This window comes from Sciurus vulgaris, assembly GCF_902686455.1.
Source record: "Sciurus vulgaris genome assembly, chromosome: 17".
NCBI classification, from domain to species: Eukaryota; Metazoa; Chordata; class Mammalia; order Rodentia; family Sciuridae; genus Sciurus; species Sciurus vulgaris.
Window position 1 is genome coordinate 16,098,691 of NC_136478.1, and position 23,266 is coordinate 16,121,956.

The 23,266-nt window shown below is 35.2% G+C and overlaps 1 protein-coding gene across 7 annotated transcripts in view; it reads right to left on the minus strand.

Annotated features, from left to right (window-relative positions):
• Positions 1–23,266, minus strand: part of NFAT5 (nuclear factor of activated T cells 5) — a 111,580-nt gene that overhangs the window by 12,490 nt on the left and 75,824 nt on the right. For 5 of the 7 annotated variants that reach the window (XM_079116837.1, XM_079116835.1, XM_079116841.1 and 2 more), the window contains 5 exons: positions 16,571–16,705; positions 16,247–16,299; positions 7,229–7,361; positions 6,194–6,274; positions 244–392 (listed from right to left, as the gene is read on the minus strand). In XM_079116837.1, coding sequence (XP_078972963.1) covers positions 244–392; positions 6,194–6,274; positions 7,229–7,361; positions 16,247–16,299; positions 16,571–16,705 — 551 coding nt within the window. The remainder of the gene's footprint in view (positions 1–243; positions 393–6,193; positions 6,275–7,228; positions 7,362–16,246; positions 16,300–16,570; positions 16,706–23,266) is intronic. The other 2 variants (XM_079116838.1, XM_079116836.1) reach the window with 1 other exon arrangement.

Below are 23,266 nucleotides of genomic sequence, written 5' to 3' on the forward strand. Positions count from 1 at the left end.
AGACTTCAAAATGCCTCAATTTTGTGTATCTTCAGTGACTTTACAGTATGGGATAACAAGTGAAAAAGAAATAGGGAGTTGTGAGAAAAGATACAGAAAGAGATTAAAATAAAAATGTTCCTAATTCTGAAAATGCTTTTTATTAAGTATATGCAATTCAAAACAAATATGAAAGAAACATAAAGAGTAAATAAAGCAGTTTTTATAAGGTTCAGATTTGGGGACATGGTCAATATAACTCACCTTAAAAATAGGGGAAGATCTTTTTTCTGCTGTTACTTCCATTGGAGTAACATCTTCACTTTTAATCATACTGCTTGATATAAGTGGAGTGATGAGGGCATTAGGAAGAATATTTACCTTATCTAAGTTACACCCGGTAGTTTTCATTGCTGCACAAAAGGAAAAAAATGAAAGTTTGCTTTTTTTTTAATTTTTATTTTTTTGGTTGTAGATGGACATGATACCTTTCATTTTGTTTGTTTGTTTATTTATTTGTTTATTTATTTATTTATAGGGTGCTGAGGATCAAACCCAGTGTCTCACACTTGCTAGGCAATTGCTCTACCCCAGCCCTGAGTTTATTTATTTATTTATTTTTTGTGTGTGTGTGGTATTGAAGATTGAACCCAGGGGAGCTTTACCGCTAGGCTACACCTTTAGTTCCTTTCATTTTTTATTTTGAGACAGGGTTTCATTAAGTTGCTGAGACTAGCCTCAAACTTGCAATCCTTCTGCCTCAGCTTCCCAAGTGCTTGAGATTAAAGGTGTGTGCCACTGCCCGAGTCCAACATCTTATTTGTGTTAGTATTGATATCGAGATTTTCTTTTTTCATTCAAGTTATGATTTTCCTGGTTCAGAGTATTACTTTCTATTTTTTTGTTTCCTGGCCATTTTGGACATTGTTAGGAGACTCTTTCTTGGTTCTGCTTACATCTATTTTAGTAGTTAGTCACTTATTTCACCTATGTAGGTTCTGGTTTACTTAAGTGTACTGTAGTTTCAATGACAATTGTTTTCTAAGTCTTATTCTGGTCTGTTGTATTGTTCTGGCTCTTCTTGAACTCCAAATACATTCTTTCTTTCTTTTTTTATATGACAGTAGAGTGTATTTTGACATATTATACATACTTGGAGTGTAACTTCCCATTCTTGTGGTTGTACATGATGTGGAGTTACACTGGCTGTGTATCCATTTATGAATATATGAAAGTTATGTCCGATTCATTCTACTGTCTTTCCTATTCCCATCCCCGCTCCCTCCAGCTACATTTTTTGCTGCTGGTATTGCCTAATGAATGAAAGGTTACCTGGGCTATCTGATGTCTTTGGTGGGAGTGAGAGATGTGGGACAGAAAGCATTTTCTCTGATCTCCTAGTGCCAATAGGATTCCCAGGTTTCCCATTCTATCACTTCTGGTGCTTCTGGTAATAGAAAAACATATATTTGGGCTGCCTTCTGCCACTGGGTGAAGGCTTGGGAGGTTCCAGGCCTGGTTCACTTTCTACCTCTGGGTTGCATTCTGTCACTGGATGGAGGTTTGAGAGATGCTTGGCCTATCTCCTTCTGCTGTTTGGGTAAGGATAAGGAAACCCTGGGCTTGCTAGCACCACAAATGCAGAGAGGGTCTTACTATTGTTGCCTGGTGGGGGACAGGGGATACACTGGCTCCTGGGTTCTGCTGTTGCCATTCCTGCAGACAGATTGACTGCTGATGCTAGCATGTATATAGCCTGATGTGTGTTAGACCTTCCAAGTTCCACTGTAGGCAGATCAGGCCCTCTGCTGTTGGCAGGTATAGTTAAGCCTCCCAGGTTCTGCTAGTATAGATTGGTTGGATGGGAAGATTCACCCCTAAACTCCACTAATGGGCTAGTTGTTGCCACTATGATCATCCCAGTAAATCTCTGCTGGGCTTTTCCTCTCTCAGTTCTTTGGTCAAACACAGAAGAGTCTTCTTGTTTGTTTATTGAACTTGTAGGCAGTTCTGGTTTGCATACCTCTTTGGTACCCAATTCAGAATGAATGGGAGATAAAAAGAAAACCTAGGAAACTTACTGTGGTATTGTTCTTCAGGTTCTGAGGTCCCTGGCCATTCTACCTTCTTCTTTCCATATTTCAAAGTACTTTTTTTATGATTGCTAAATTATTTCCAGTCTACTTATTTGTGATTGCAGGGAACATGCAGGAATAATAAGTGCATACAATTTTGTCCTAGAATCTATACTTGTATTTTCTTTTTTCTTTTCTTTTTTTCTTTTTTTTTTTTTTTTTTGTGGTACTGGAGATTTAACACAGGGGTACTTTACCACTGAGCTACATTCCCAGCCTGTTTGTTGTTGTTTTGTTTTCAATTTTATTTTGAGAAAAAGTCTTGCTGAGCTGCTGAGGTTACAGGCATGCGCCACTATACTTTAATACCACTTTAAAAAATTTAAATGGCCTGAAAGATAGCCCTACAATGTTCTAGGCACTGTTTGAGGTTCTGAGAATCTAGTGATAAATAAGATGGATATAATCCCTACTACCTGGAAATTACATTCTAGTAAGGGAAGGAAAAAATGCAAACAAGTAAAGTCTATGTACACCTAAGGGTTGAGGGAGACCTTTTAAGTTAACTCAGAAAATCCAGATGGTAAACAAGAAGGACATATTTTATCATTCTAATACTGATATGAACTTGTGGAGAATATTGGTATTGAAGGCTATTACAACTTTAAAACTTTTTAAACTTGGCAGGTGTGGTGGTGCACACCTGTAAATCCCAGCAATTTAGGAGGCTGAGGCAGGAGGACTGCAAGTGAGAGTCCAGCCTCAGAAATTTAGGAAGGTCCTGTCTCAAAACAAAAAATAAAAAGGACTGGAGAGATAGCCCAGTGCTAGAGAATCCCTGGGTTCAATTCCAAGTACCACAAAACAAACAAAACAAAAAAAAATAGTTTTTTCTTCCACTCATGCCAAATAACAAATTCAGCAACTGAGAACAGTGATTTGTACTAAAAGCATGTAGCAGGCAGGCAGGATTAAGGTCAAATATGTTTGATTAAAATATGAATTAAGATTAATAAGAAAGGAAATAAGAGCATGAAAAGAATATAGACTTCTGAAGGGAAACTAAAGTTTCAATCTCTATCATTTACTAGCTGTGTGATCTTGAGCAAACCACTTAACCTTTCTAAACTCTGATTTATATGCATATAAAATGAGATTGAACTAGATTAACTCTATGGTTCCCCAAAACTCCTAAATCTTGCCATACTGTTGCATCCAGTTAGAGAAAAATAAATACTCAAATATTTTTCACACTCATCCAATTAACCACTTCTTACAAAGCTGAAACTCAAAGAAAGCACATAAATATTTTATCTCTAGGTCCTAAACAGGCATCAGTCTTTAAGCAATCTGTTTATAGTCATCTACCTATATCAGAAAACTTTCTAAAATTTTCCCAAGAAACTATTAACAATAGTATACACTGTATACTTCATTTTATTGACTTAAATTACTTTTGAGATAAGGATATATACACAGTTGGGTAAAATTCACTTTAGAGAGAAAATTTTCAACATCTGGAATCACAAAAATAAGCTATCTGTGGAGGATAATTCCTTTTTCTGAAAATGATGACTTTTTAAAAATCAGTCAGGAATCTCTATTTAATATCACTGCATTTAAAATGACAAATTTAAAGTTTAAACTGATCAGATTGTTTAGTATTCAATTAATTATATAATCTTCATAAAATTATTTTTTATCCTACCTCAACTGATAAGGTAATTATCAAAATAAGGTTTGAATGGTTCTGGGTACAGTGAGGCACTCCTGTAATCCCAGCAATTCAGGAGGCTGAAGCAGAAGGATCTCAAGTTTTAGGTCAGCGTCAGCAATTTAGTGAGGCTCTCAGTAACTTAGTGAGACCCTGTCTCAAAATTAAAAAAATAAAATAAAAAGGTTGGGGATGTGGCTCAGTGGTACTGCCACAAAGTTCAATCCCTAGTACTAAAAAAAGAGTTTGAACTGTGAAAAATACCAATAGGTGTACGTCTGTTTTCTTTGGCTTGCAGTGCTGGGGATCTAAACCAGGGCCTCATGTATGCCAAGCAAACTTTCTATCATTGAGCCATATCCCAGCCCTACGTCTGTTTCTTATTCATTTTTTGGCTAGTAAGATTTTGATCAAAGGACTAATTCATTTTATTACTAAAAATTAAACATAGCCTTTTAATCTTCAATTCTTAATCTTGTATAAGAAATTTCACATTGGATTAGACTGTGTTCCACCCGGACATGAAAGCATCACAAAGAATTTTTGGAGAAAAGATTGAATCCTAAAAGTTGACAAAGGATAGGTCACAAAGGTCCCTGATATTCTTTACTAATTAATTAATTATATTATTCATTTAATAAATAATTAATTAATTATATTATTCATTTAATAAGATTTGAATGATTTTCAATTATACCAATATTTTTTTAGTCCTAGCTAAGTGACCATGGGCAAATTATTTAACATCTCTGGATTCTTCACTTATGAAACAGTAACAATAAGTTATCAACCTAATAGAGTTTGGAAGATTAAAATAATACCTGTAAAGAGCTTGGCATACTGTCTATCACTTAATATATATATTCAAAAAATGTTAGCTACAGCTGTCCATAGATTTGTGAATTTTTTTTCAGCTAAATTTGATAATCCTGGCAGTTAATTTAGAAGGCTGTAATTCCCCATTAAACTACTCTGGAAAATGTTCACTGTGAATAATTATAATTTATTATGTAATTAATTGTGATACTGAATCATTACATATGCAAATACTGAACTTTACTATTGAGAATAAAAAAATTCACTGTATTTGAAAAAAGTTTTGAGCACATCATGCTCCTTAAGGACCAATGAGCTCTTATTTATTTATTTATTTATTTATTTACTGGTACTGAAGATTGAACCCAATGGTGCCTTACCATGAACTATATCCCCAGTCCTTTTATATTTTTATATTATTTCTTTATTTAGGGGACTGAACCCAGGGGCACGTTATCACTGACCTACATCCCCAGCCATTTTTTATTTTTTATTTGAGACAGGTTGTAGAGGACTTTGCTAAGTTGCTGGGGCTGACTTTGACCTTGCGATCCTCCTGCCTCAGGCCTTACAAAGTTGGTGGGATTACAGGTTAAATTTTTATATTTAAATTAATTCATAAATTTAAAGGCAGAAAAATACAAATAAAAGCCAGAATTATAGAAATATGCCATTATGTAATATGCACCTTCATATATGAAACCCCAAAACCATTAACACTTTGTACCACAGTGATATTAAGAAAACCTACCTTACCACATTATACAAACCCACAGATAGAGTTTATATTTACCATTTCTTTAGACAGAATAAGTAAAGATTTCAGAAGGAAGAATGATAATTAAAGAACCTAAGGAAACTTTTGAATGCTTGTAGTTTTATATTTTGGTCTCCTCAGCCTTGATGACAACTACTAATCTTATTGGAAACAAAAAGTTTAATAGGCTCTATTTTACATTTTTATATTTTATATATATTACTTTAGAGTTTTGATATTGGGGAATTTTTAAAAATTTCCTCTACTCCAACATATATATTTAATATTTTAGGTGTAGATGGACACAATACCTTTATTTTATTTATTCACTTTCATGTGGTGCTGAGGATCCAATCAGTGCCTCACACATGCTAGGCAAGCACTTAAATACTGAACCATAACCCCAGTCCTCCAACATACATTTTTTGTGGTGTTGTTGCTATTTTTGTACCAGTGACTAAATCCAGGGGTACTTAACCACTGAGCTATATCTCCCGCCCTTTTTATGTTTTATTTTGAAATAGGGTCTCGCTAAGTTGCTCAGGCTGGCCTCAAACTTGCGATCCTCCTGTCTTGGCCTCCCAAGCTGCTGGGATTAGAAGTGGGTGCCACTATACCTGGCTTTCCAGCATCTATTTTTTAAAAAGTTATGTTTATATGCTGAATAAGAGACAATATTAAGTTGATAAACAAGTCTCTGCATCCAATAAAATCAAATATATTTATTTTAAAATATGGAAGATACCCTGCTAAATTTTACAAATATATAAGAGAAAACAAAAACATTGAAGTTTTCTAGATAAAAAGATAGGATCACCTAATTACAATTTTTAAGAAGAATCAACTTGGTACCTTTCATGGCCTCTTCAAAAGAGCAAGGTCTTGCTGGACTAGATATTTCTTTCTTCACATTTACATTCAAAGCACCAGCTGCTGCAATTAAAAAAAAGAAGTTCATGTATTTATTTAAGTGTATTCACCTTAACAAACGTGTATCTTTGAATTCTTCAACTGGAATTATTTTCTCACAGAGGATCTTATTTGTTTAACAGAAATTTAAGGTTGAGGTAAGTTTTTGTAACCAGCAGTCTGTCCTTTAAAACTTACTAATCTCCAAGTGAGGACAGCGTACGATGACTTATCAAAATAAAATTAAAATAGCAATTTTTAAGAACACTTCTTAAAAAAAAAAAAAAAAAAAAAAAAAACTTCTGGTAGTTGGAGTGGAAGCACACATCTATAATCTCAGCAACTCAGGAAGCTGAGACAAAAGGATTTTAAGTTTGAGAGTTTGAGACCAGCCTGGGCAATTTAACAAGATCCTGCTCAAAATAAAAAATAATAGACATTTAAAACTTAAATAATATTAGAATACTAACAACAACAACAACAAAAAAAAAAAAATGGACCATTTACCTAAATAAATTATTTATTAAAAATACTTACTTGGGTTGGGGCTATGGCTCAGTGGCAGAGCGTTTGCCCAGCACATGTGAGGCACTGGGTTTGATCCTCAGCACCACATAAAAACAAAAAATAAAGGTATGCTGTCCATCTACAACTACAAAAAAACGAAAAAAAAAAAACAAAAAAAAAAAACCACACACACACAAAAAACTTATTTGCCAGATGTTATGGTGCATGCCTGTGATTCCCAGTGGCATGACAGTCTGAGGTAGGGGGATTTCAAGTTCAAAGACAGCCTCAGTAACTTAGCGAGGCCCTAAAAAACTTAGTGAGACCCCATCTCTAAGCAATACATAAAAAAGGGCTGGGGATTGTGGCTCTGTGGTTAAGCGCCCCTATGTTCAATCCCCAATACCCCCTCACCGAAAAGAACTAGAAATTAATTATTCTTTTTGTTCAGGATTTTTCTTTTTGACATACCTGGATCTGGAGTGTAGGTGAATGGCTGAACATCATGGGATCTTCCAGCATTGGTCACTACATATATTCCCACTGATACAGGCAAAGTTATATGTTGGTCATGATATGGGGGAACCTTCACAATAAGATGGTTCTATTTAAAGAAAAGTACAAGAGTTAGAAAAGAAACAATAAATTTAGAAGTCTAAGTATATTTCCTATTAGCTTTAAAGTTTTAAAAGTCTGATTAGAAAAAATGTATTTTTAAGCTCAGTGGGTTAACAGGTACTAGGTTATTAATCTTAAGATTTCTTTTAAGGTAGAAATCAAAATGTCTCTGCTCTGTCAACTTCATCTCATTCCCACTTTTCCCCTGCCTTACTAAATACTGACTTTCTCTGTACATTCTTTTAATACCATTTGTAATAGTCTTCCTTCACCTCCTCAAATGGCAAGTTCTTCACCGATTTTCAAATTTTCTACAAATGTCACTCCATAGAGAAACCTTCCTTGACTATCCTTTTTAAAGTAGAATCCCACCACTGGGATAGATTCAAACTAAAAAGCTTTCTCTCAGCAAAGGCGAAGAAAGAGCCTACAGAGTGGGAGAATATCTTTGCCAATCATACTTCAGATAGAGCACTAATCTCCAGAATCTATAAAGAACTCAAAAAACTCTACTCCAAGAATTCAAATAATCCAGTCGACAAATGGGCTAAGGAAATGAATAGACACTTCACAGAAGAAGATCTACAAGCAATCAACAAACATATGGAAAAATGTTCAACATCTCTAGTAATAAGAGAAATGCAAATCAAAACCACCCTAAGATTCCATCTCACCCCAATTAGAATGGCGATTATCAAGAATACAAGCAACAACAGGTGTTGGCGAGGATGTGGGGAGAAAGGTACACTCATACATTGCTGGTGGGGCTGCAAATTAGTGCAGCCACTCTGGAAAGCAGTATGGAGATTCCTTAGAAAACTTGGAATGGACCCTCCATTTGACCCAGCTATACCACTCCTTGGCCTATACCCAAAGGACTTAAAATCAGCATACTACAGAGATACAGCCACATCAATGTTCATAGCTGCTCAATTCACAATAGCCAGACTATGGAACCAACCTAGATGTCCTTCAATTGATGAGTGGATAAAGAAACTGTGGTATATATATACAATGGAATATTACTCAGCCATAAAGAATGATAAAATTATGGCATTTGCAGGCAAATGGATGAAATTGGAGAATATCATGCTAAGTGAGATAAGCCAATCTCAAAAAGCCAAAGGACGAATGATATCGCTAATAAGTGGAGGATGACACATAATGGGGGGGAGGGAAGGGTTAGTGTTAGGGTTAGAGTTAGGGTTAGGGAGGGGGGCAAGTATGGAGGAAGGAAGTACTGTATAGAGGGTAAAGAGGGGTGGGAGGGGTGGGGGGAAGGGAAAAAATAACAGAATGAATCAAACAACATTACTCTATGTAAATTTATGATTACACAAATGGTATGCCTTTACGCCATGTTCAAACAGAGAAACAACATGTATCCCATTTGTTTACAAAAAAAAAAAATAGAATCCCTCTCCACCGTGGTCAGATAATTATTTATTTCCACATCAGCACTTATGAATGGCACTTGAAATTACCCTATTCTCCTGCCCACTCTACTTTTGGTCTCTCTCCAAAAAGAATGTAAGCTCCATGAGGATTCCAGCTGTTCTGTCCTCACTGTATCTCCTCTGTTAAGAATGGCACCATATACAAAATATACTCAAATATACTTGTTGAATACAAGAGCAAATTATGAGGCAAAAAGTATGTCCACGAAGCACAAAGTCAGTTTTCCTATGTTCTGTATAACCTCAATGAGATGTACTTCTTAAATAATGCAGTTCTTTTCTTCCTACCATCTTATTAAAGTTAAATGGTTCAGCTTATGCAAACTTTAGTAAATCAGATACTTTTAGTTAGAATACATTCATCCTTCTAAGAAAAGGGAAGAGTTCACAAGTGCTTCATCAGCATTTATTCACAGGGGCTACATCTTCTTAGAAGATAACATGAACTACATTTGAACTTTTCCTCTTTTTCCCTAGTAAATTATAGTAATGGGAAGTAACACTAAGAAGGTAGTAATTATGCTTTTACTTATGATCTGACATGGAAGAGGTCAAATCTAACAGCAGAGGGTGAGGTGAATCTGTTAACATTTCTTTGTGTGTGTGTGTGTGTTCCCATCCACCTCTGTTTATTTGTTTTTGGTATGTGGGATTGAACCCAGGGGTGCTTAAAGGAGCCACATCCCTATCCCTTTTTATTTTTTTATTTTGAGACAGGGCCTCACTAAATTGTGGGGCTAGCTAAGAACTTGCTATCGTCTTGCCTTAACCTCCCCAGCCGCTGGGAGTACAGGGGAACGCCAACATGCCTAGCCATTTCTGCAACACATCTCCTCCCACTTCCAGCAGCAAGTGAAATCACAGAGGGGTGAGCGACACATCTGGAAGCACAGGAACTTTGGGGCTGTGTCTGGGATGGGAGAACAGTGGGGATAGGACTGAGCGGGGCACTGACTGCTGGCACGGAAAGGGTATCTGGGATGACAGACCACAGTTGGCGGTGGGGACACGCACTGAATTATCAAGAACCTGCCCTGTGGCTGGACAGTTAAGTGGCTTCCACTTTCTTTCAGGCGTCTCATCCTGATCTGCACATCACAGACTTAGGATGGCAGGTGAACACTCCCAAATCCTCCCAGGCAATGCCTATCTCAGTTCACTTTGCACTGGATGGGACTAAGTAGTGAGTGGCAATGTGGCCTTTTCCTAAACTTACTTTTTAAATTTTTAAAAAATTTTTTTGGTACCAGGGATTGAACTCAAAGGCATTCAACCACTGAGCCATAACCCCAGCCCTTTTTTGTATTTTATTTAGAGACAGAGTCTTACTGAGTTGCTTAGCACCTTGCTGTTGCCAAGGCTGGCTTTGAACCTGCCTCAGCCTCCTGAGCCACTGGGATTACACTTGTGCTTATTTCAGTTAGAATACAGTTGACTGATTTAGTTCACTAGACCATGATACAGCCAGACACAGGGGCATGCCTATTATCTCAAGGACTTGGGAGGCTGAGGCTAGAGGATCAAAAGTTCAAGGCCAGACTTGGCAACTTAGCCAGACCTTGTTTCAAATCAAAATAAAAAAGAGGGCCGAGGGGCTGGGGTGGCTCAGTGGTAGAGCGCGTGCCTAGCATGTGAGGCACGAGGTTCAATTCTCAGCACCACATATAAATAAATGAATAAAATAAAGGTCTAGCAACAACTAAAAAAATTAAATTAAAAAAAAAAAAAAAAAAAAAAAAAGCGGGCCGAAATGTAGGTTCAGTGGTAAAGCATCCCAGGGCTAACTCCCTAGTACCTACCCCTGAAAATAAAAAAAGGACAAATGAACAAGGTTCAAGGTTCAAGGTTTCAATTTCTGAGTGCTTAATTTGTATCTTAAAATACTCTCTAAAATAAAGTAACATTAAAAAAAGAAAGAGCCAGCAAGTTCTTAATTCTAATAGAATACCTCATAAGTTAAGTCATCCTCAAAGAAATCACATATTTTTAAATCAGATGGAAAAACATGTAATATAAATTTGTGTGCATTCACAACTATTTGGAGAGGTAGATCTGAATGAACAGTCATCAAAAACATACCTGTAATGATTATACTTCTAAGAAAGAGAAGTCTACTCTCTTTTTCACTGTATCAATTAGAGACTACAATCACATCAAAGAAGCAGCCCACCTAGGTTTAACAAAATGAATGGGTTGACTTGTCAAGCACTCTTCCACTTCTAAATATATGGCAAACTCTATATTTCAAGTTATCCTTCTGGGAAAAAAAATGTTTCTCATAATGAGATTAAGTATTTAAAACTCAGGTGCATATTTTATCAAAATACTTCTACCCCACTTGCTTCAGAGAGCATGTTTAAGCAAACCTAATTTGAAAACTTTTTAAAAGCCAAATGAACTTTTTCCCCCTCAAATGAATACTCTTTTGATACTAACTTTTCATACGTCCTCAATCTGAATCTAGAAACTCTACAATTTGAAATAAAAGAAGGTAAATTGGTGAATAGTGATGAAAAGTTGTTTTTTAACACTGCTTTCCCAAATTAGGAGCAATTAACTACCACTGAGCTAAGGATACAGTATATACAAAATATACATAGGTATGGGAGATTTTAGAGCAGGTATAACATTCTCGGGGAAAAAGGGGGAAATGTTTGAATTCCAGTTTCTTAATAAAAATCTGCTTGAACTCAAAATAACCATTTTTTCCCACTTATAAAATACCTTTTTTGAGGTATACTAGCAATAATGCTAGATATTTTTCACTTTCCTATGAAAAATTTATCATTGCCAAATTCATTTCACAGTTGAGGATATATAAAATTGGACTTGAAGAAAGACACTTTGCAAGAATACTATTAGAGTCAATTTGAAATACCTATCTTCTAAACACTCAAGTCTTTGTTTAGATTGGTTTTTTCACAAATTCTCCTGAGAATCTTTTCTAGCATTTCTTTCAAGAATTTTTCTTTTTATTTATTTATTTTTGTCTTTTGAGCACCAAAGATTAAACTCAGGGGCACACAATGACTGAGCCATATCCCAGCCCTATTTTTTATTTTATTTAGAGACAGGGTCTCACTCAGTTGCTTAGCGCCTCACCCTTGCTGAGGCTGGCTCTGAACTGGAGATCTTCCTGTCTCAGTCTCTCAAGCCACGGGGAATATAGGTGTGAGCCCCTGCGCCTTTTTATTTATTTATTTACTTATGTTTTGACACATGGCATTGAACCCAGCAGCTTGGAAGGCTGAAACTGAAGAATCTCAAGTTCAAAGCTAGCTTCAGCAACTTAGTGAAACTCTAAGCAACTTAGCGAGACCCTGTTGCTAAACAAAGTATTTTAAAAAGGGCTGGGGATGTGGCTCAGTGGTTAAACACCCCTGGGTTCAAACCCTGGTACTAAAAAAACAGAAAATCACAGAACTAATGACAGATTACATAATGATTTAGTTTACTGTTTACACAGTTGCTCCATTTAGTCACTGACTTTTTTATTTAATGTAGAACTTTTTAATGTAAAAATACATTATATTAAAAAACTACATTAAATAAGAACATAATTCCTTTCCATTCTATCACGTCTTACTTCAATGATTATTTTTCTTTAAATCTATTGTACCTTCCCTAAGGTAAGGGAGGGTGGGTGTTTTAAAAATAACTACCCATTCCTCAAAGGGAAAAAAAGAATAAACGAAAGGAAAATCAAGGAAGAAAGGAAAGGGGGGGGGAAGGGAAAAGAGGGAGAGAAGGGAAGGACCAGGAAGAAAGGGAAGGGAAGGAGAAATAATGACCTGTTAATATAAAGTTCTACATTAGATAGCAAGTTAAGAGTAAAATTTGTTGGGGCAGAGAAGGGGTTGGAATGGGAAAGACAACAGAATGAACTGGACTTAACTGTCCTATGTTCATATATGAATACTTGACCAGTGTTAACTCCATGTCATGTACAACCACAAGAATGGGAAGTTATATTCCATATATGGATATGTCAAAATACATTCTACTATTATGTGTTACTAAAAAGAATACAAAAAGTTTTCTTTTAATTTTTTGTGGGCTATTTTATTGTATAATATCAATGTTTACTAATATTGAATAGCATTTCTAAGTCAAGACAATCTCTTTTTTATCTATAAATCTGTATCATAGGTATAATTATAATAGAGCATTATAAGTAAGGGAGTTTATCTAATCAATTTGTTAAAGCAAAGTGGCACAAGCTACTCAGGAGGCTGCATTCGAACGTCTGCCCTATCAACTTTGGGCCGATTTCACGACCCCTGGGGCGGCGACGACCCATTTGAACGTCGTCTGCCCAAGTATGAAGTTTGACTGGGCAATTCAGCAAGACTGTTTAAAAAAAAGGAGGCGGGGAATGTATCTTAGGTAGATGGCCACTGGGTTCAATCACCAGTACCACAAAAGTAAAAGAAATTAAAACAAGAACATGTTCACAGCATATAAAATATCCCAGGATATATTAAGCTTCATTTAGGATTAAACTCTAGGTATATAAGAACCTGATTGAAATTAGGGTTTGAAGTGTTCTCAGAAAGAACAAATAGACCTTACACCAGAGTCCTCTTTTCATTCAAGGGGAATAAAATGAACGAAGTTTTTCATGAGTATCTTTTTCGCCCCCAGTACTGGGGATTGAATCCAGGGGTACTCTACAAGTGAGCTACATCGCCAGCACTTTTTATTTCACACAGGGTCTGACTAAGTTGCCCAGGCTGGCCTCCAAAATGAGATCCTCCTGCATCAGCCTCCTGAGTAGCTGGGATTAAAAACATATGTCACTGAAACTGGCTCATGATTATCTATTAAGTGTCTGGTATTATGAGGATAATAGAAGAGTCAGATAACATTGCCCCCTAATCTTCAGGAGTACTCTTGAGGAAGCCATGGTTAGTTTACAGGGAATGGGGATGGTCTGATCAAGGAATATAAGAAATCATAATAATGTCAGGGTTAGAACTCAATCTTGTGCAAGAGTCTCTCTTAAGATTAGACAACCAAGGCACAAAAGTGACTTGATTTTCTTAAATAACACAGATTGTTCATTACAAAGTAGGTACTAGAACTTCAGTTAAGACTGGTAAAGAATCCTAGGAGATATTGTACAACAGCATATGTGACAAAGGAATGACTTAAATCCTACTTTCTCTTTTCCACAGCAAGTAATATAAAGCTAGAGAAAAGCTTTCCACATGGCATTTGTCCAGTATGTAGGAAGCTCTAGTTCTTATGATACTGTGTAGTAAAGAATTAACTTTACCCAAAGAAAGATCTAGTCTTTGCCCTTGGTTTCTGGAAGGTGATCTCAAGGCTCCTACAATGTCCTATCTGATTGGAGTATCTTTGGGGCTTTGGCCATTGGACAAACTAACAATGTGATTTATGATGGACTCTCTGAAACATGCCATATCAGTTCTGACCTCTGATGGAACTGGAAACTACAGGTCAGGGGCACAAGCAATATATATAATAAAGTTCAAATAAAAACTGGACACCAAAAGCTTGATAGAGCCTCCCTGGTTTGGCAATTCTCTGCAAGTTGTCACACACTAAGGTACTGAGAGAGTAATACTTCCACAAAGATGACAGAAGTTTGGCCTTTAGGACCCTCTTGCCCTATGTGTCTCCCTTCAGGTGGTTCTGATTTGTATCCCTTTGTTGTAATAAATTTATAATCATGTGCAATTTCCAGAGTTCTCTGAATTTTAGCAAATTACTCAATCTGAGGAGATAGTGGAAAAACCTAAATTTGAAGCCAGTTATCCAAAAGGGACAGTAGCCTGGAGACTTCTAAACTTGTGGCTGACGTCTGAAGCGAGGGCAGTCTTGGCTATTCCCTTAGCCTTCAGTTTGGCAATACATTAGATATAAAATGTTTTATATTTTTATTAGTTTTTTAAAATAGAAAGGAATAAAAAAATAAATTACCCCCCAAATTATGACGTCTTAGGATAAATTGGCTGTAGTCTCCAATTCTTGCCTCTTCCACATCTCTGCTTGCTTCCATGTGCTCTTTTTGATCTCCATCAGCTCTATACTAAATTTTAGACTTTGGGTATTTTAGACTAATTAGCCTGTTCCCTCCCTTCCTGTCCCCAATCTGTATCTACACATATTACTCTTCTGCATGTGCCATCTAACTAACTTGCTCATAGATTTAAGCATCTCTTCCATTAGTTTCTTTTTTTTTTTTCCTTTTTTTTTTTTTTTATTGTAAACAAATGGGATACATGTTGTTTCTCTGTTTGTACATGGCGTAAAGGCATACCATTTGTGTAATCATAAATTTACATAGAGCAATGTTGTTTGATTCATTCTGTTATTTTTTTTCCCTTCCCCCCACCCCTCCCACCCCTCTTTACCCTCTATACAGTAGTTCCTTCCTCCATACTTGTCCCCCTCCCTAACCCTAACTCTAACCCTTCCCTCCCCCCCATTATGTGTCAACCTCCACTTATTAGCGATATCATTCGTCCTTTGGCTTTTTGAGATTGGCTTATCTCACTTAGCATGATATTCTCCAATTTCATCCATTTGCCTACAAATGTCATAATTTTATCATTCTTTATGGCTGAGTAATATTCCATAGTTTCAATTTCTTTGAGTTTGGTGCTATCTGCTCTATATACTAATTCTAAGATTTTTTTTTTTTAATATCTTTATTTATTTTTTTATGTGGTGAAGATCAAACCCAGTGCCTTTCATGTGCGAGGCAAGCACTCCACCACTGAGACACAACCCAAGCCCCTAATTCTTAGGTCTTTATACTTGTTTTCTAGCTGTTTTTCCTCATTATTTAGAGAGCAATGCATGGAAAGGTCCTACAAATACAGATTATATCCCCCTCAAAGGCTCTTTTTAAAAAGAATTTTTTTAGTTGTAGATGCATGCAATACTTTTATTTACTTTTACATGGTGCTGAGGATGGAACCCACTGCCTCTAAAGTGCTAGGCAAGTGCTCTATCACTGAGCCCCTTGAAGACTCTTTAATGTAAGTGTGATGATAAGAGGACTGTGTCCAAATTTAAGAAAGTAACTTTAACAAATACAAAGCACCTGGAACATAAACAGGTACTCAATAAATATTAGTTTCCCTGTGATTTAACTATATTGTAGGGTAAGATAATCCAAATCCTTAGAGAAAATAAATACCAGGAAAGAAATGCTTTATTAACAATGGCAACCTTTGCTAATGCTCTTAAATTTTGATTAGAGAGAACTGGTCATGTCTGGCATCAGAGGAATGATTCTATTTCAGTTAAGGAAACTCAAGAAAAAAACTTTGAGTCACATCAATCCCACACAATGATGAAATGTAATCTGTTGGTTAGAAATTTTTTTAAGAACAAAACTGAACTGCTCAGAGTAGAACTTATAAAAAGGCTTAAATCATACCTGATGAAACAATTCCATGTCAATTTCAGCTTCTGATTTCCAAGAGTTTTCATCTGATTGAAAAAAATAAAAAGTGACTTACTATATTTTTTTAAATATTTTTCTTGTTGTAGATGGATATACCTTTATATATTATTTATTTATATTTTAATGTAATGCTAAGAATCAATCCCAGGGCCTCATACATGCTAGGCAAGCACTCTACCACTAAGTTAACCCCAGCCTTAAATTTGTGAACAATTCTTTTACTCTGTGGCTAAGACTGTACCTTTATAACAAAGGGAAAAATCTAATAATCTATGAACTAATAATATGCCTACTTACCAGAAACATTTTCTTGGAAAATAACTTTAGTTCCTTTCAGAAAGTTCTTGCCAATTAAAAACACTTCTTCCTCTCCTTTCACTGAACAGCTATGCAAGCTTTTTTTTAAGATCTCTGGCACTCCTGCTGGTTGAGCTGTGGGTACACATAAACATTCCATGAAAAGAACCAACAACACTTACTTCTTACCTAAAATCAACATGCAATTATATATTGAGTTCTCTGAGTTTTCTTTGTTCGCCCTGAATTTAATGTTCTTTACAACTTACAGAGGACAGAGAAAAAAAGTCAGAAAAGACCACATTAATTTCTAACAACCTTTGGAAGATACTATAGAGCTAGATAAGTGCCTAAGATGAGGTTTTTATTTATTACATGTCATCTTTGCTTTTTTATTACATGAGTGGTAAGTTTGAAAATATAAACCTGTTCATGTTTTTGTCTTCATAATATTTTTTAAAAAATTATAAGCTTGTCCTACAGTTGTAACCTTTAAAATGTCACCATTATATCATAGAATCTCTGAGGCAAAAAGAGGTGTGTGGGTAGTTCTGAGAGTATATTTAAATATCTAGACCCAGGACCCAGAGACCCCAAACCAAAAGAAAACCTAAAAATAGACTGAACCACTTTCAGAACAACCCATTCTACCAGGATAGGTCTCTGAACCAGGAACCAGGTTAAAAAGTAAGATGCACTTGTTTTTAATTAGAAAGACAAAATAACCACTACTAAATTAAAGGCAAGTACTGAGGAGCCAGAGATAATGAGAAAATTGCAATTAGCCTATCAACTTCTTACTTATTTATTTTTATGCAGTGCTGAGGATTGAACCCAGTGCCTCACAAGTGCTAGGCAAGTGCTCTACCACTGAGCTACAATCTCAGCTGGCCTATCAACTTCTTTAGGATAGAATTTCTTTAAGAAAATGTGAGAAGTTGATAAGGGAAAATATGCAATTAAGCAGAGGTAAACTAAAGGATTTCTCTTAAGTTTTTCATACTGTGACATGCAGTAAATATCCAAAAGAGTACCCTTACTGACACCCCTAAGGACTAGTTGTCCAACCAATATATACAAATAAGTTTCAAGTACTCAAGAAAGTTCAAGTTTATAAGAACCTGATTTGAAAACTTCACTCTGTCACAGATTACATTATTTGCTGTTTTAGCACATCTTTACAACATATGCATTGCAAAGGCAAATAAATATTGTTTGTCTAACTCATCTATTTATAAATTAATGAGACTTTTCACTAAACCCTGGAGAAATTAACTTCAGTTCTTTAAAGATATTTACATGCTTTATTAATAGTTAATTTTATTCTTATAAAAACATAATGTACAAAGTTATATTATTGTACAAATGTTTACTGTTCCTTCTATCCCAGGCCCTTCTTTGTGATAAAGGCTATAATTCTTGCCCCACTCACATCAAGCTTAGTCATATGACTTGTTTGGATAACTGAAATAATGTGCCAAATCCAAGCAAAAGCTTTAAGAGTCATCACATAGTTCCACAATCTCTGCTTTTGTAAACCACCAGAGAATTTCTGGTGGTTTTGCTACTGCAGCATTATTTAGCCTCTACTTAATGTACAATTATCTTATCTTTGTTACATATTCAAACGACAAAATGACATTTTCAGTGATGTCAAGGAATTGGGATTGTGTATAAGTGTTTCACACACTATCTGAAATCCATAGAATTAATGTATAAACAGAATGAAATGGGTTAATAGTGTTATCCTGGCAATTCTATAGCCTATCAAACAAAAAATTAAATAAACAATTTGTTTAAAAGTAACTTTGCAGAGTAACATGAGAAGACTTTTTGTTTTTTAAAAGACATTAAAGAAAACTATGGTAAGTATAATTTTGATTAGAAAACAAAATATTGTATTAACAAAATAAAATATAAAGTCTACAACATTTCCTCCATTTTCAAATATTATATGGAAATCCCACAGATGACGATAACTTTTTTCCTACTTCATGTTTTCCTTTTATGTATTAAAGATGGCCAAATCAGGCCCTGAAAGTTTAAAATATATTTATCTTAGTCTACATATTTGTATTTACATTACAGAAAGCACCAGTCTGCTACTGTTGAATATAATGAAACTTTTAATTTTTGACCTTTTAAAAGATCCTTTTCAAGTTTAATGGTTACCTAACAAGGCAGACTCCATACTAAACAGAATTAAGGTCAGGATTCTTTAAGTATTAACTGTTTTATTTTTATCTCTAACTAATTGGTAAGCTGTCCTGGAGATTGAACCTAGGATCCTGTACACACTACACATGCTCTACTGTGTAAGTTGACTCTTAAAAGTGATCACACTGCTTGAAAATTATTGCATACCAAAAAAAGCAGTCATCTTTCCAGAATTATAAAAACAATGTGCCTTTAGATTCTGTTCAGACAGCAGTGTTAGAAAATAAAGCTGAAAAATTAATGAATAACTGGAAGCTGAAAAATAACTAGATGAGAATTTTAACCTGTCAAGAGAATTCATAAAGGTCTGTAATAATACCTGTGAAAATTACATAGTTAGTAAAAAAAAAAAAATTAAAAGCCTATATCTGACCAAATAAATTACGAATTATGCCTGAAATTTTAAGAAACAGATATTGTACTTAATATTAATATTATTCTTTTCCCAAAATGATGGGACAGACGGAAACAAGAGAAAAGAAAACTGTTAAATTCAGAGTCAGATTTAATTTAATAAGCATTATAAGATAAAATCTAATATAGGAGGGTAGATATAAAAATTTTATCTGTAGGAGGGTAGATATAAAAATTATTATTATTTTTTTTTGTGGTGCTGGGGATTGAACCCAGGGCTTTGTGCATATAAGGCAAGCAATCTACCAACTGAGCTATATCCCCAGCCCCAAAATTAATATTCTTTAATTGATGTAACAAATACAAAGTAATACAAACTTATAAAGTAATATAAACTTACAGACCCAAACAAAAAACATACATGATTATGTTGTCTGCAGAACTCTAAAGATATTATTAAGAAAATTCATATAGAAGGTCACAAAGGTCATTTCCCCAACTCCTTCAAGTAGTAAGGATTTAACCCAGGGCCTCTCACATGCTTGGCAAGTTCTTTATCATTGAGCTATATACCCAGTCCTCCAAGGTCACTGTTAAACTAATATAAAACAGGAATTTGGGGTGTGTGTGTGGGGTGTACTAGAAATTGAACTCACTAGAAATTTTACCACTGACCACATCCCCAGTCCTTTTTAATTTTGAGATGGGGTCTCACTAAGTTGCTGAAAATCTTGCTAAATTTCTGAAGTTAGCCTCAAACTTGCAATCTTCCTAACCTCAGCCTCCCAACTGGACAGGATTCCAGGCATGCACCACCCAGCTTCAAAGCTGGAATATTTTGTAAGGTCACAATGCATAGCACAAATCCTGGCATTTGTCCTTCTTTCCATTCAAAGTCTCTAGATGTAATACACGTATGTGTTTCCTCTCCTCCCTTCTATCTTCATCACCTTGAGTCACTTTCTTTTTTTCCTCTCGTGTCCCTGTCCTTCTGTCTCCCATTCCAATTCCAATCTTTCTTAGTAACCTATTTCCTTTTAACCTCTCATTCTATTCCAACTGCTCAAACCTGCCAAAAAAAAAAAAAAAAAGGTTATGTTCATGGAAATAAATACAAGTCAAATATAATGAAACGAATATTTTTAGTTTTTAATAAAAAGATTATATATTAGAGTATTTTGTACCACTATATTTCTTCCTCTTCCTCCATATGCACCCCACCCACACTGCCTAAATTCAAACACCAAGCTTCCTAAAGTGGTCAGGATAAAATTCAATTTTTTTTGCTCAATACACAATTGTCTTTATGAAAGACAGCTTGCTTCACTCTCTAACCTTAAATCTTACAACTTTTTCATGTGTATCTTTTTGTTCCAATCTTAATTTTTTTTTTAATTCCTCAAGAAAAAAAAAAATCACACCCTTTTGTGAAGTATATTTATATGAGGATCTATCCGTACAGAACGACCTTCTTCTAAATCCCATTTTGCCAGGCTTACTTCCATTTGTCCTTCAGGACTTGGCACAAGTTTCAACATTTCTGAATAGTTTTGAACTAGATGCTCTTCTCTTTCTGACATATCCTACTCATGTATCTACTGCAAATATACACCTTTCTTTAATTCTGTAATACAATTTAAAGTTTACCTGTTTTTTTGCCCCTAGCCTGCCAGACTCTTAAGTCCCTTAAATTATCATTTCTTTATTTCTAAGTTCCATGCATTGTAATTATCTGTTACATTAACTATGAAACTAAACCAAATGTTGGGGCTCACAACTTTAACCCCAAATTCTTGGGAGCCTGAGGTATGAGGACTGAGGTCAATCTGGACAATATTCCAAGACTGCTTAAAAAAAAAAAGTTAATTATGAAGTTTTCCAAAAACAAACATGCCTAAGACTCACCTTAGGAGATTCTGATTATCACGTTTTTTTTTTTTTTTTTTTTTTTTTTTTTTTTTTAATCTACCACAGATGATTCTAGGAGTGAAAACCACTGGATTTAATTGTATTGAATAAGTGACTGACTGAATGAGGAAGATGGCACAGTTTTGTTATTAAAACATGGTCGGGCTTGGTAGAACACACCTATAATCTCAGTAGCTCAGAAGGCTGAGGCAGGAGGATCGTACGTTCAAGGTTAGTTTCAGCAATTTAGAAAAGCCCTAAGCAACTTAGCGAGACCCTGTCCCTAAATAAAATATAAAAAGGGCTGGGAGGGTTGAGGCTTTAGCTCAGTGGCAGAGTGCTTGCCTGGCATATGTAAGGCACTGGGTTTGAATCTTAGCACCATGTAAAAATAAACAAGGAAGATAAAGGCATTCTGTCTATCTACAACCACACACACATACACACACCAAAAAAAACCAAAAAGGGCTGGGGATGAGGTTCAGTGGTTAAGTGCCCCTTCAATCCCTGGTATAAAAATAGAAGTGTTTCTCTGAAATAAATTAAAGCCTCCAATATATGCAACCGTTAAAAGCAAGCACTGGGCACAGTGGTGCATACCTGTAATCTCAGCTATTTGGGAGGCTGAGGCAGGAGGACCACAAAGTTCAAGGCCATCCTGAGCAACTTAGACTCTCAAAATAAAAAGAGTTGGGATATAGCTCAGTGGTAGGGCACTCCTAGGTTAAATGCCCAGTACTACAAAAAAAAAAAAAAAAAAAGCAAGCTCAACAAACAATTTCTCTGCCAAAATTTGCTGAAAGATTCCATGAAAATGAAAATTTTTAGTAATATCATATTTTGCTTTTAAAAATAGGTCAAGTAAAGTGAAAAAAATGATCAGGTTGAAACAAAGAACTCATTTTCCTTCAATATTTTCAGAAAAATGTTAAAACAGGGAAAAGAATGGAGAAATGTTTCTAAAAAAATTGTCTTCTGTGAATCATAAGACAGATATTCAGAGAAATGTTAAACAAGAAACTGTCTACTATATGACCCAGCAATTGTACTTCTAGATATCTATACAAAAGAACTGATAACATGCCTATACAAAACTATATTATATGTAAGTGTTCACAGCAGCATTATTCACAACACCCAACAGGTGGAAATGATCCACATGTCCATCAGTAGATGAACAGTTAAACAAAATGTGGTACATATCCAAAAAATACTGTATCAACCAGTCATAAAAAGGAATGACATGCATATTATATAATACACATAAACCTTAAAAATATGCTACATTTAAAAAGTCAGACACAAAGACCATATATTGTATGATTCCTTTATCAAATGTACAAAATAGGCAAATCCATGGAGACGAAGAGTAGATTAGTTGTTGCCAATGATAGGAATGGAGAGTGACTGCTAATGGGTAAAGGATTTCTTTCTGATGTAGTAACAAAAATGTTCTAAACTATTTAATGATGATGGCTGCAAAACTTTGCAAATATGCTAAAAACCATGTAACTATTCATTCTAAAAGGCTGAATTTTAGGATATATGAATTACATTTTCATTAATGGTGTTATAAAATAAACTGTCATTTATGGGACATAAACATGAATCTGACTGTGTCTAAATTTAAAACAACCAATTAAATGCCTACATGCCAATATCCTACTGATAAATTATATGATGTGAAAGTATATCCCTTATTATGTTATAATAAATCAATACAAAATCATTTCTATATTCTATGGTGGACAATACAAAATCATTTCTATATTCTATGGTGGACACCAGCTCTAAACAACAGAAAAATGAAATTTACATCTCCTTCATCTGCCATGACCCACCCTGAATAGATTTGTTCCCTCTTTATTATACATAAAGTGAACTAAAGAAATGAAAAGTTGTGCTCCATTTGTATACAATGAATTGAAATGCATTCTGTTGTCATGTATAACTAATTAGAATAAAATTTTAAAAGTGAAATGAATAACTTCTATTAACATCACAGAGTTGTTATCAGGATCAATGGGAGAGGCAAGAATATTATTAGTGAGAAACTCTGTGAGAGCAATACTCACTAGAGAAGAGAAATAACTTATCTACTGGGGAATTAGAAGCAGGGCTTGCACATTACCAGTTTAGCCTTCTTCCCTCCCCTCTTCTGCATTGGCCTATCTGCACAAAGCCTCCAAATGTATATTTAAGACTGTTTTTGGCTAG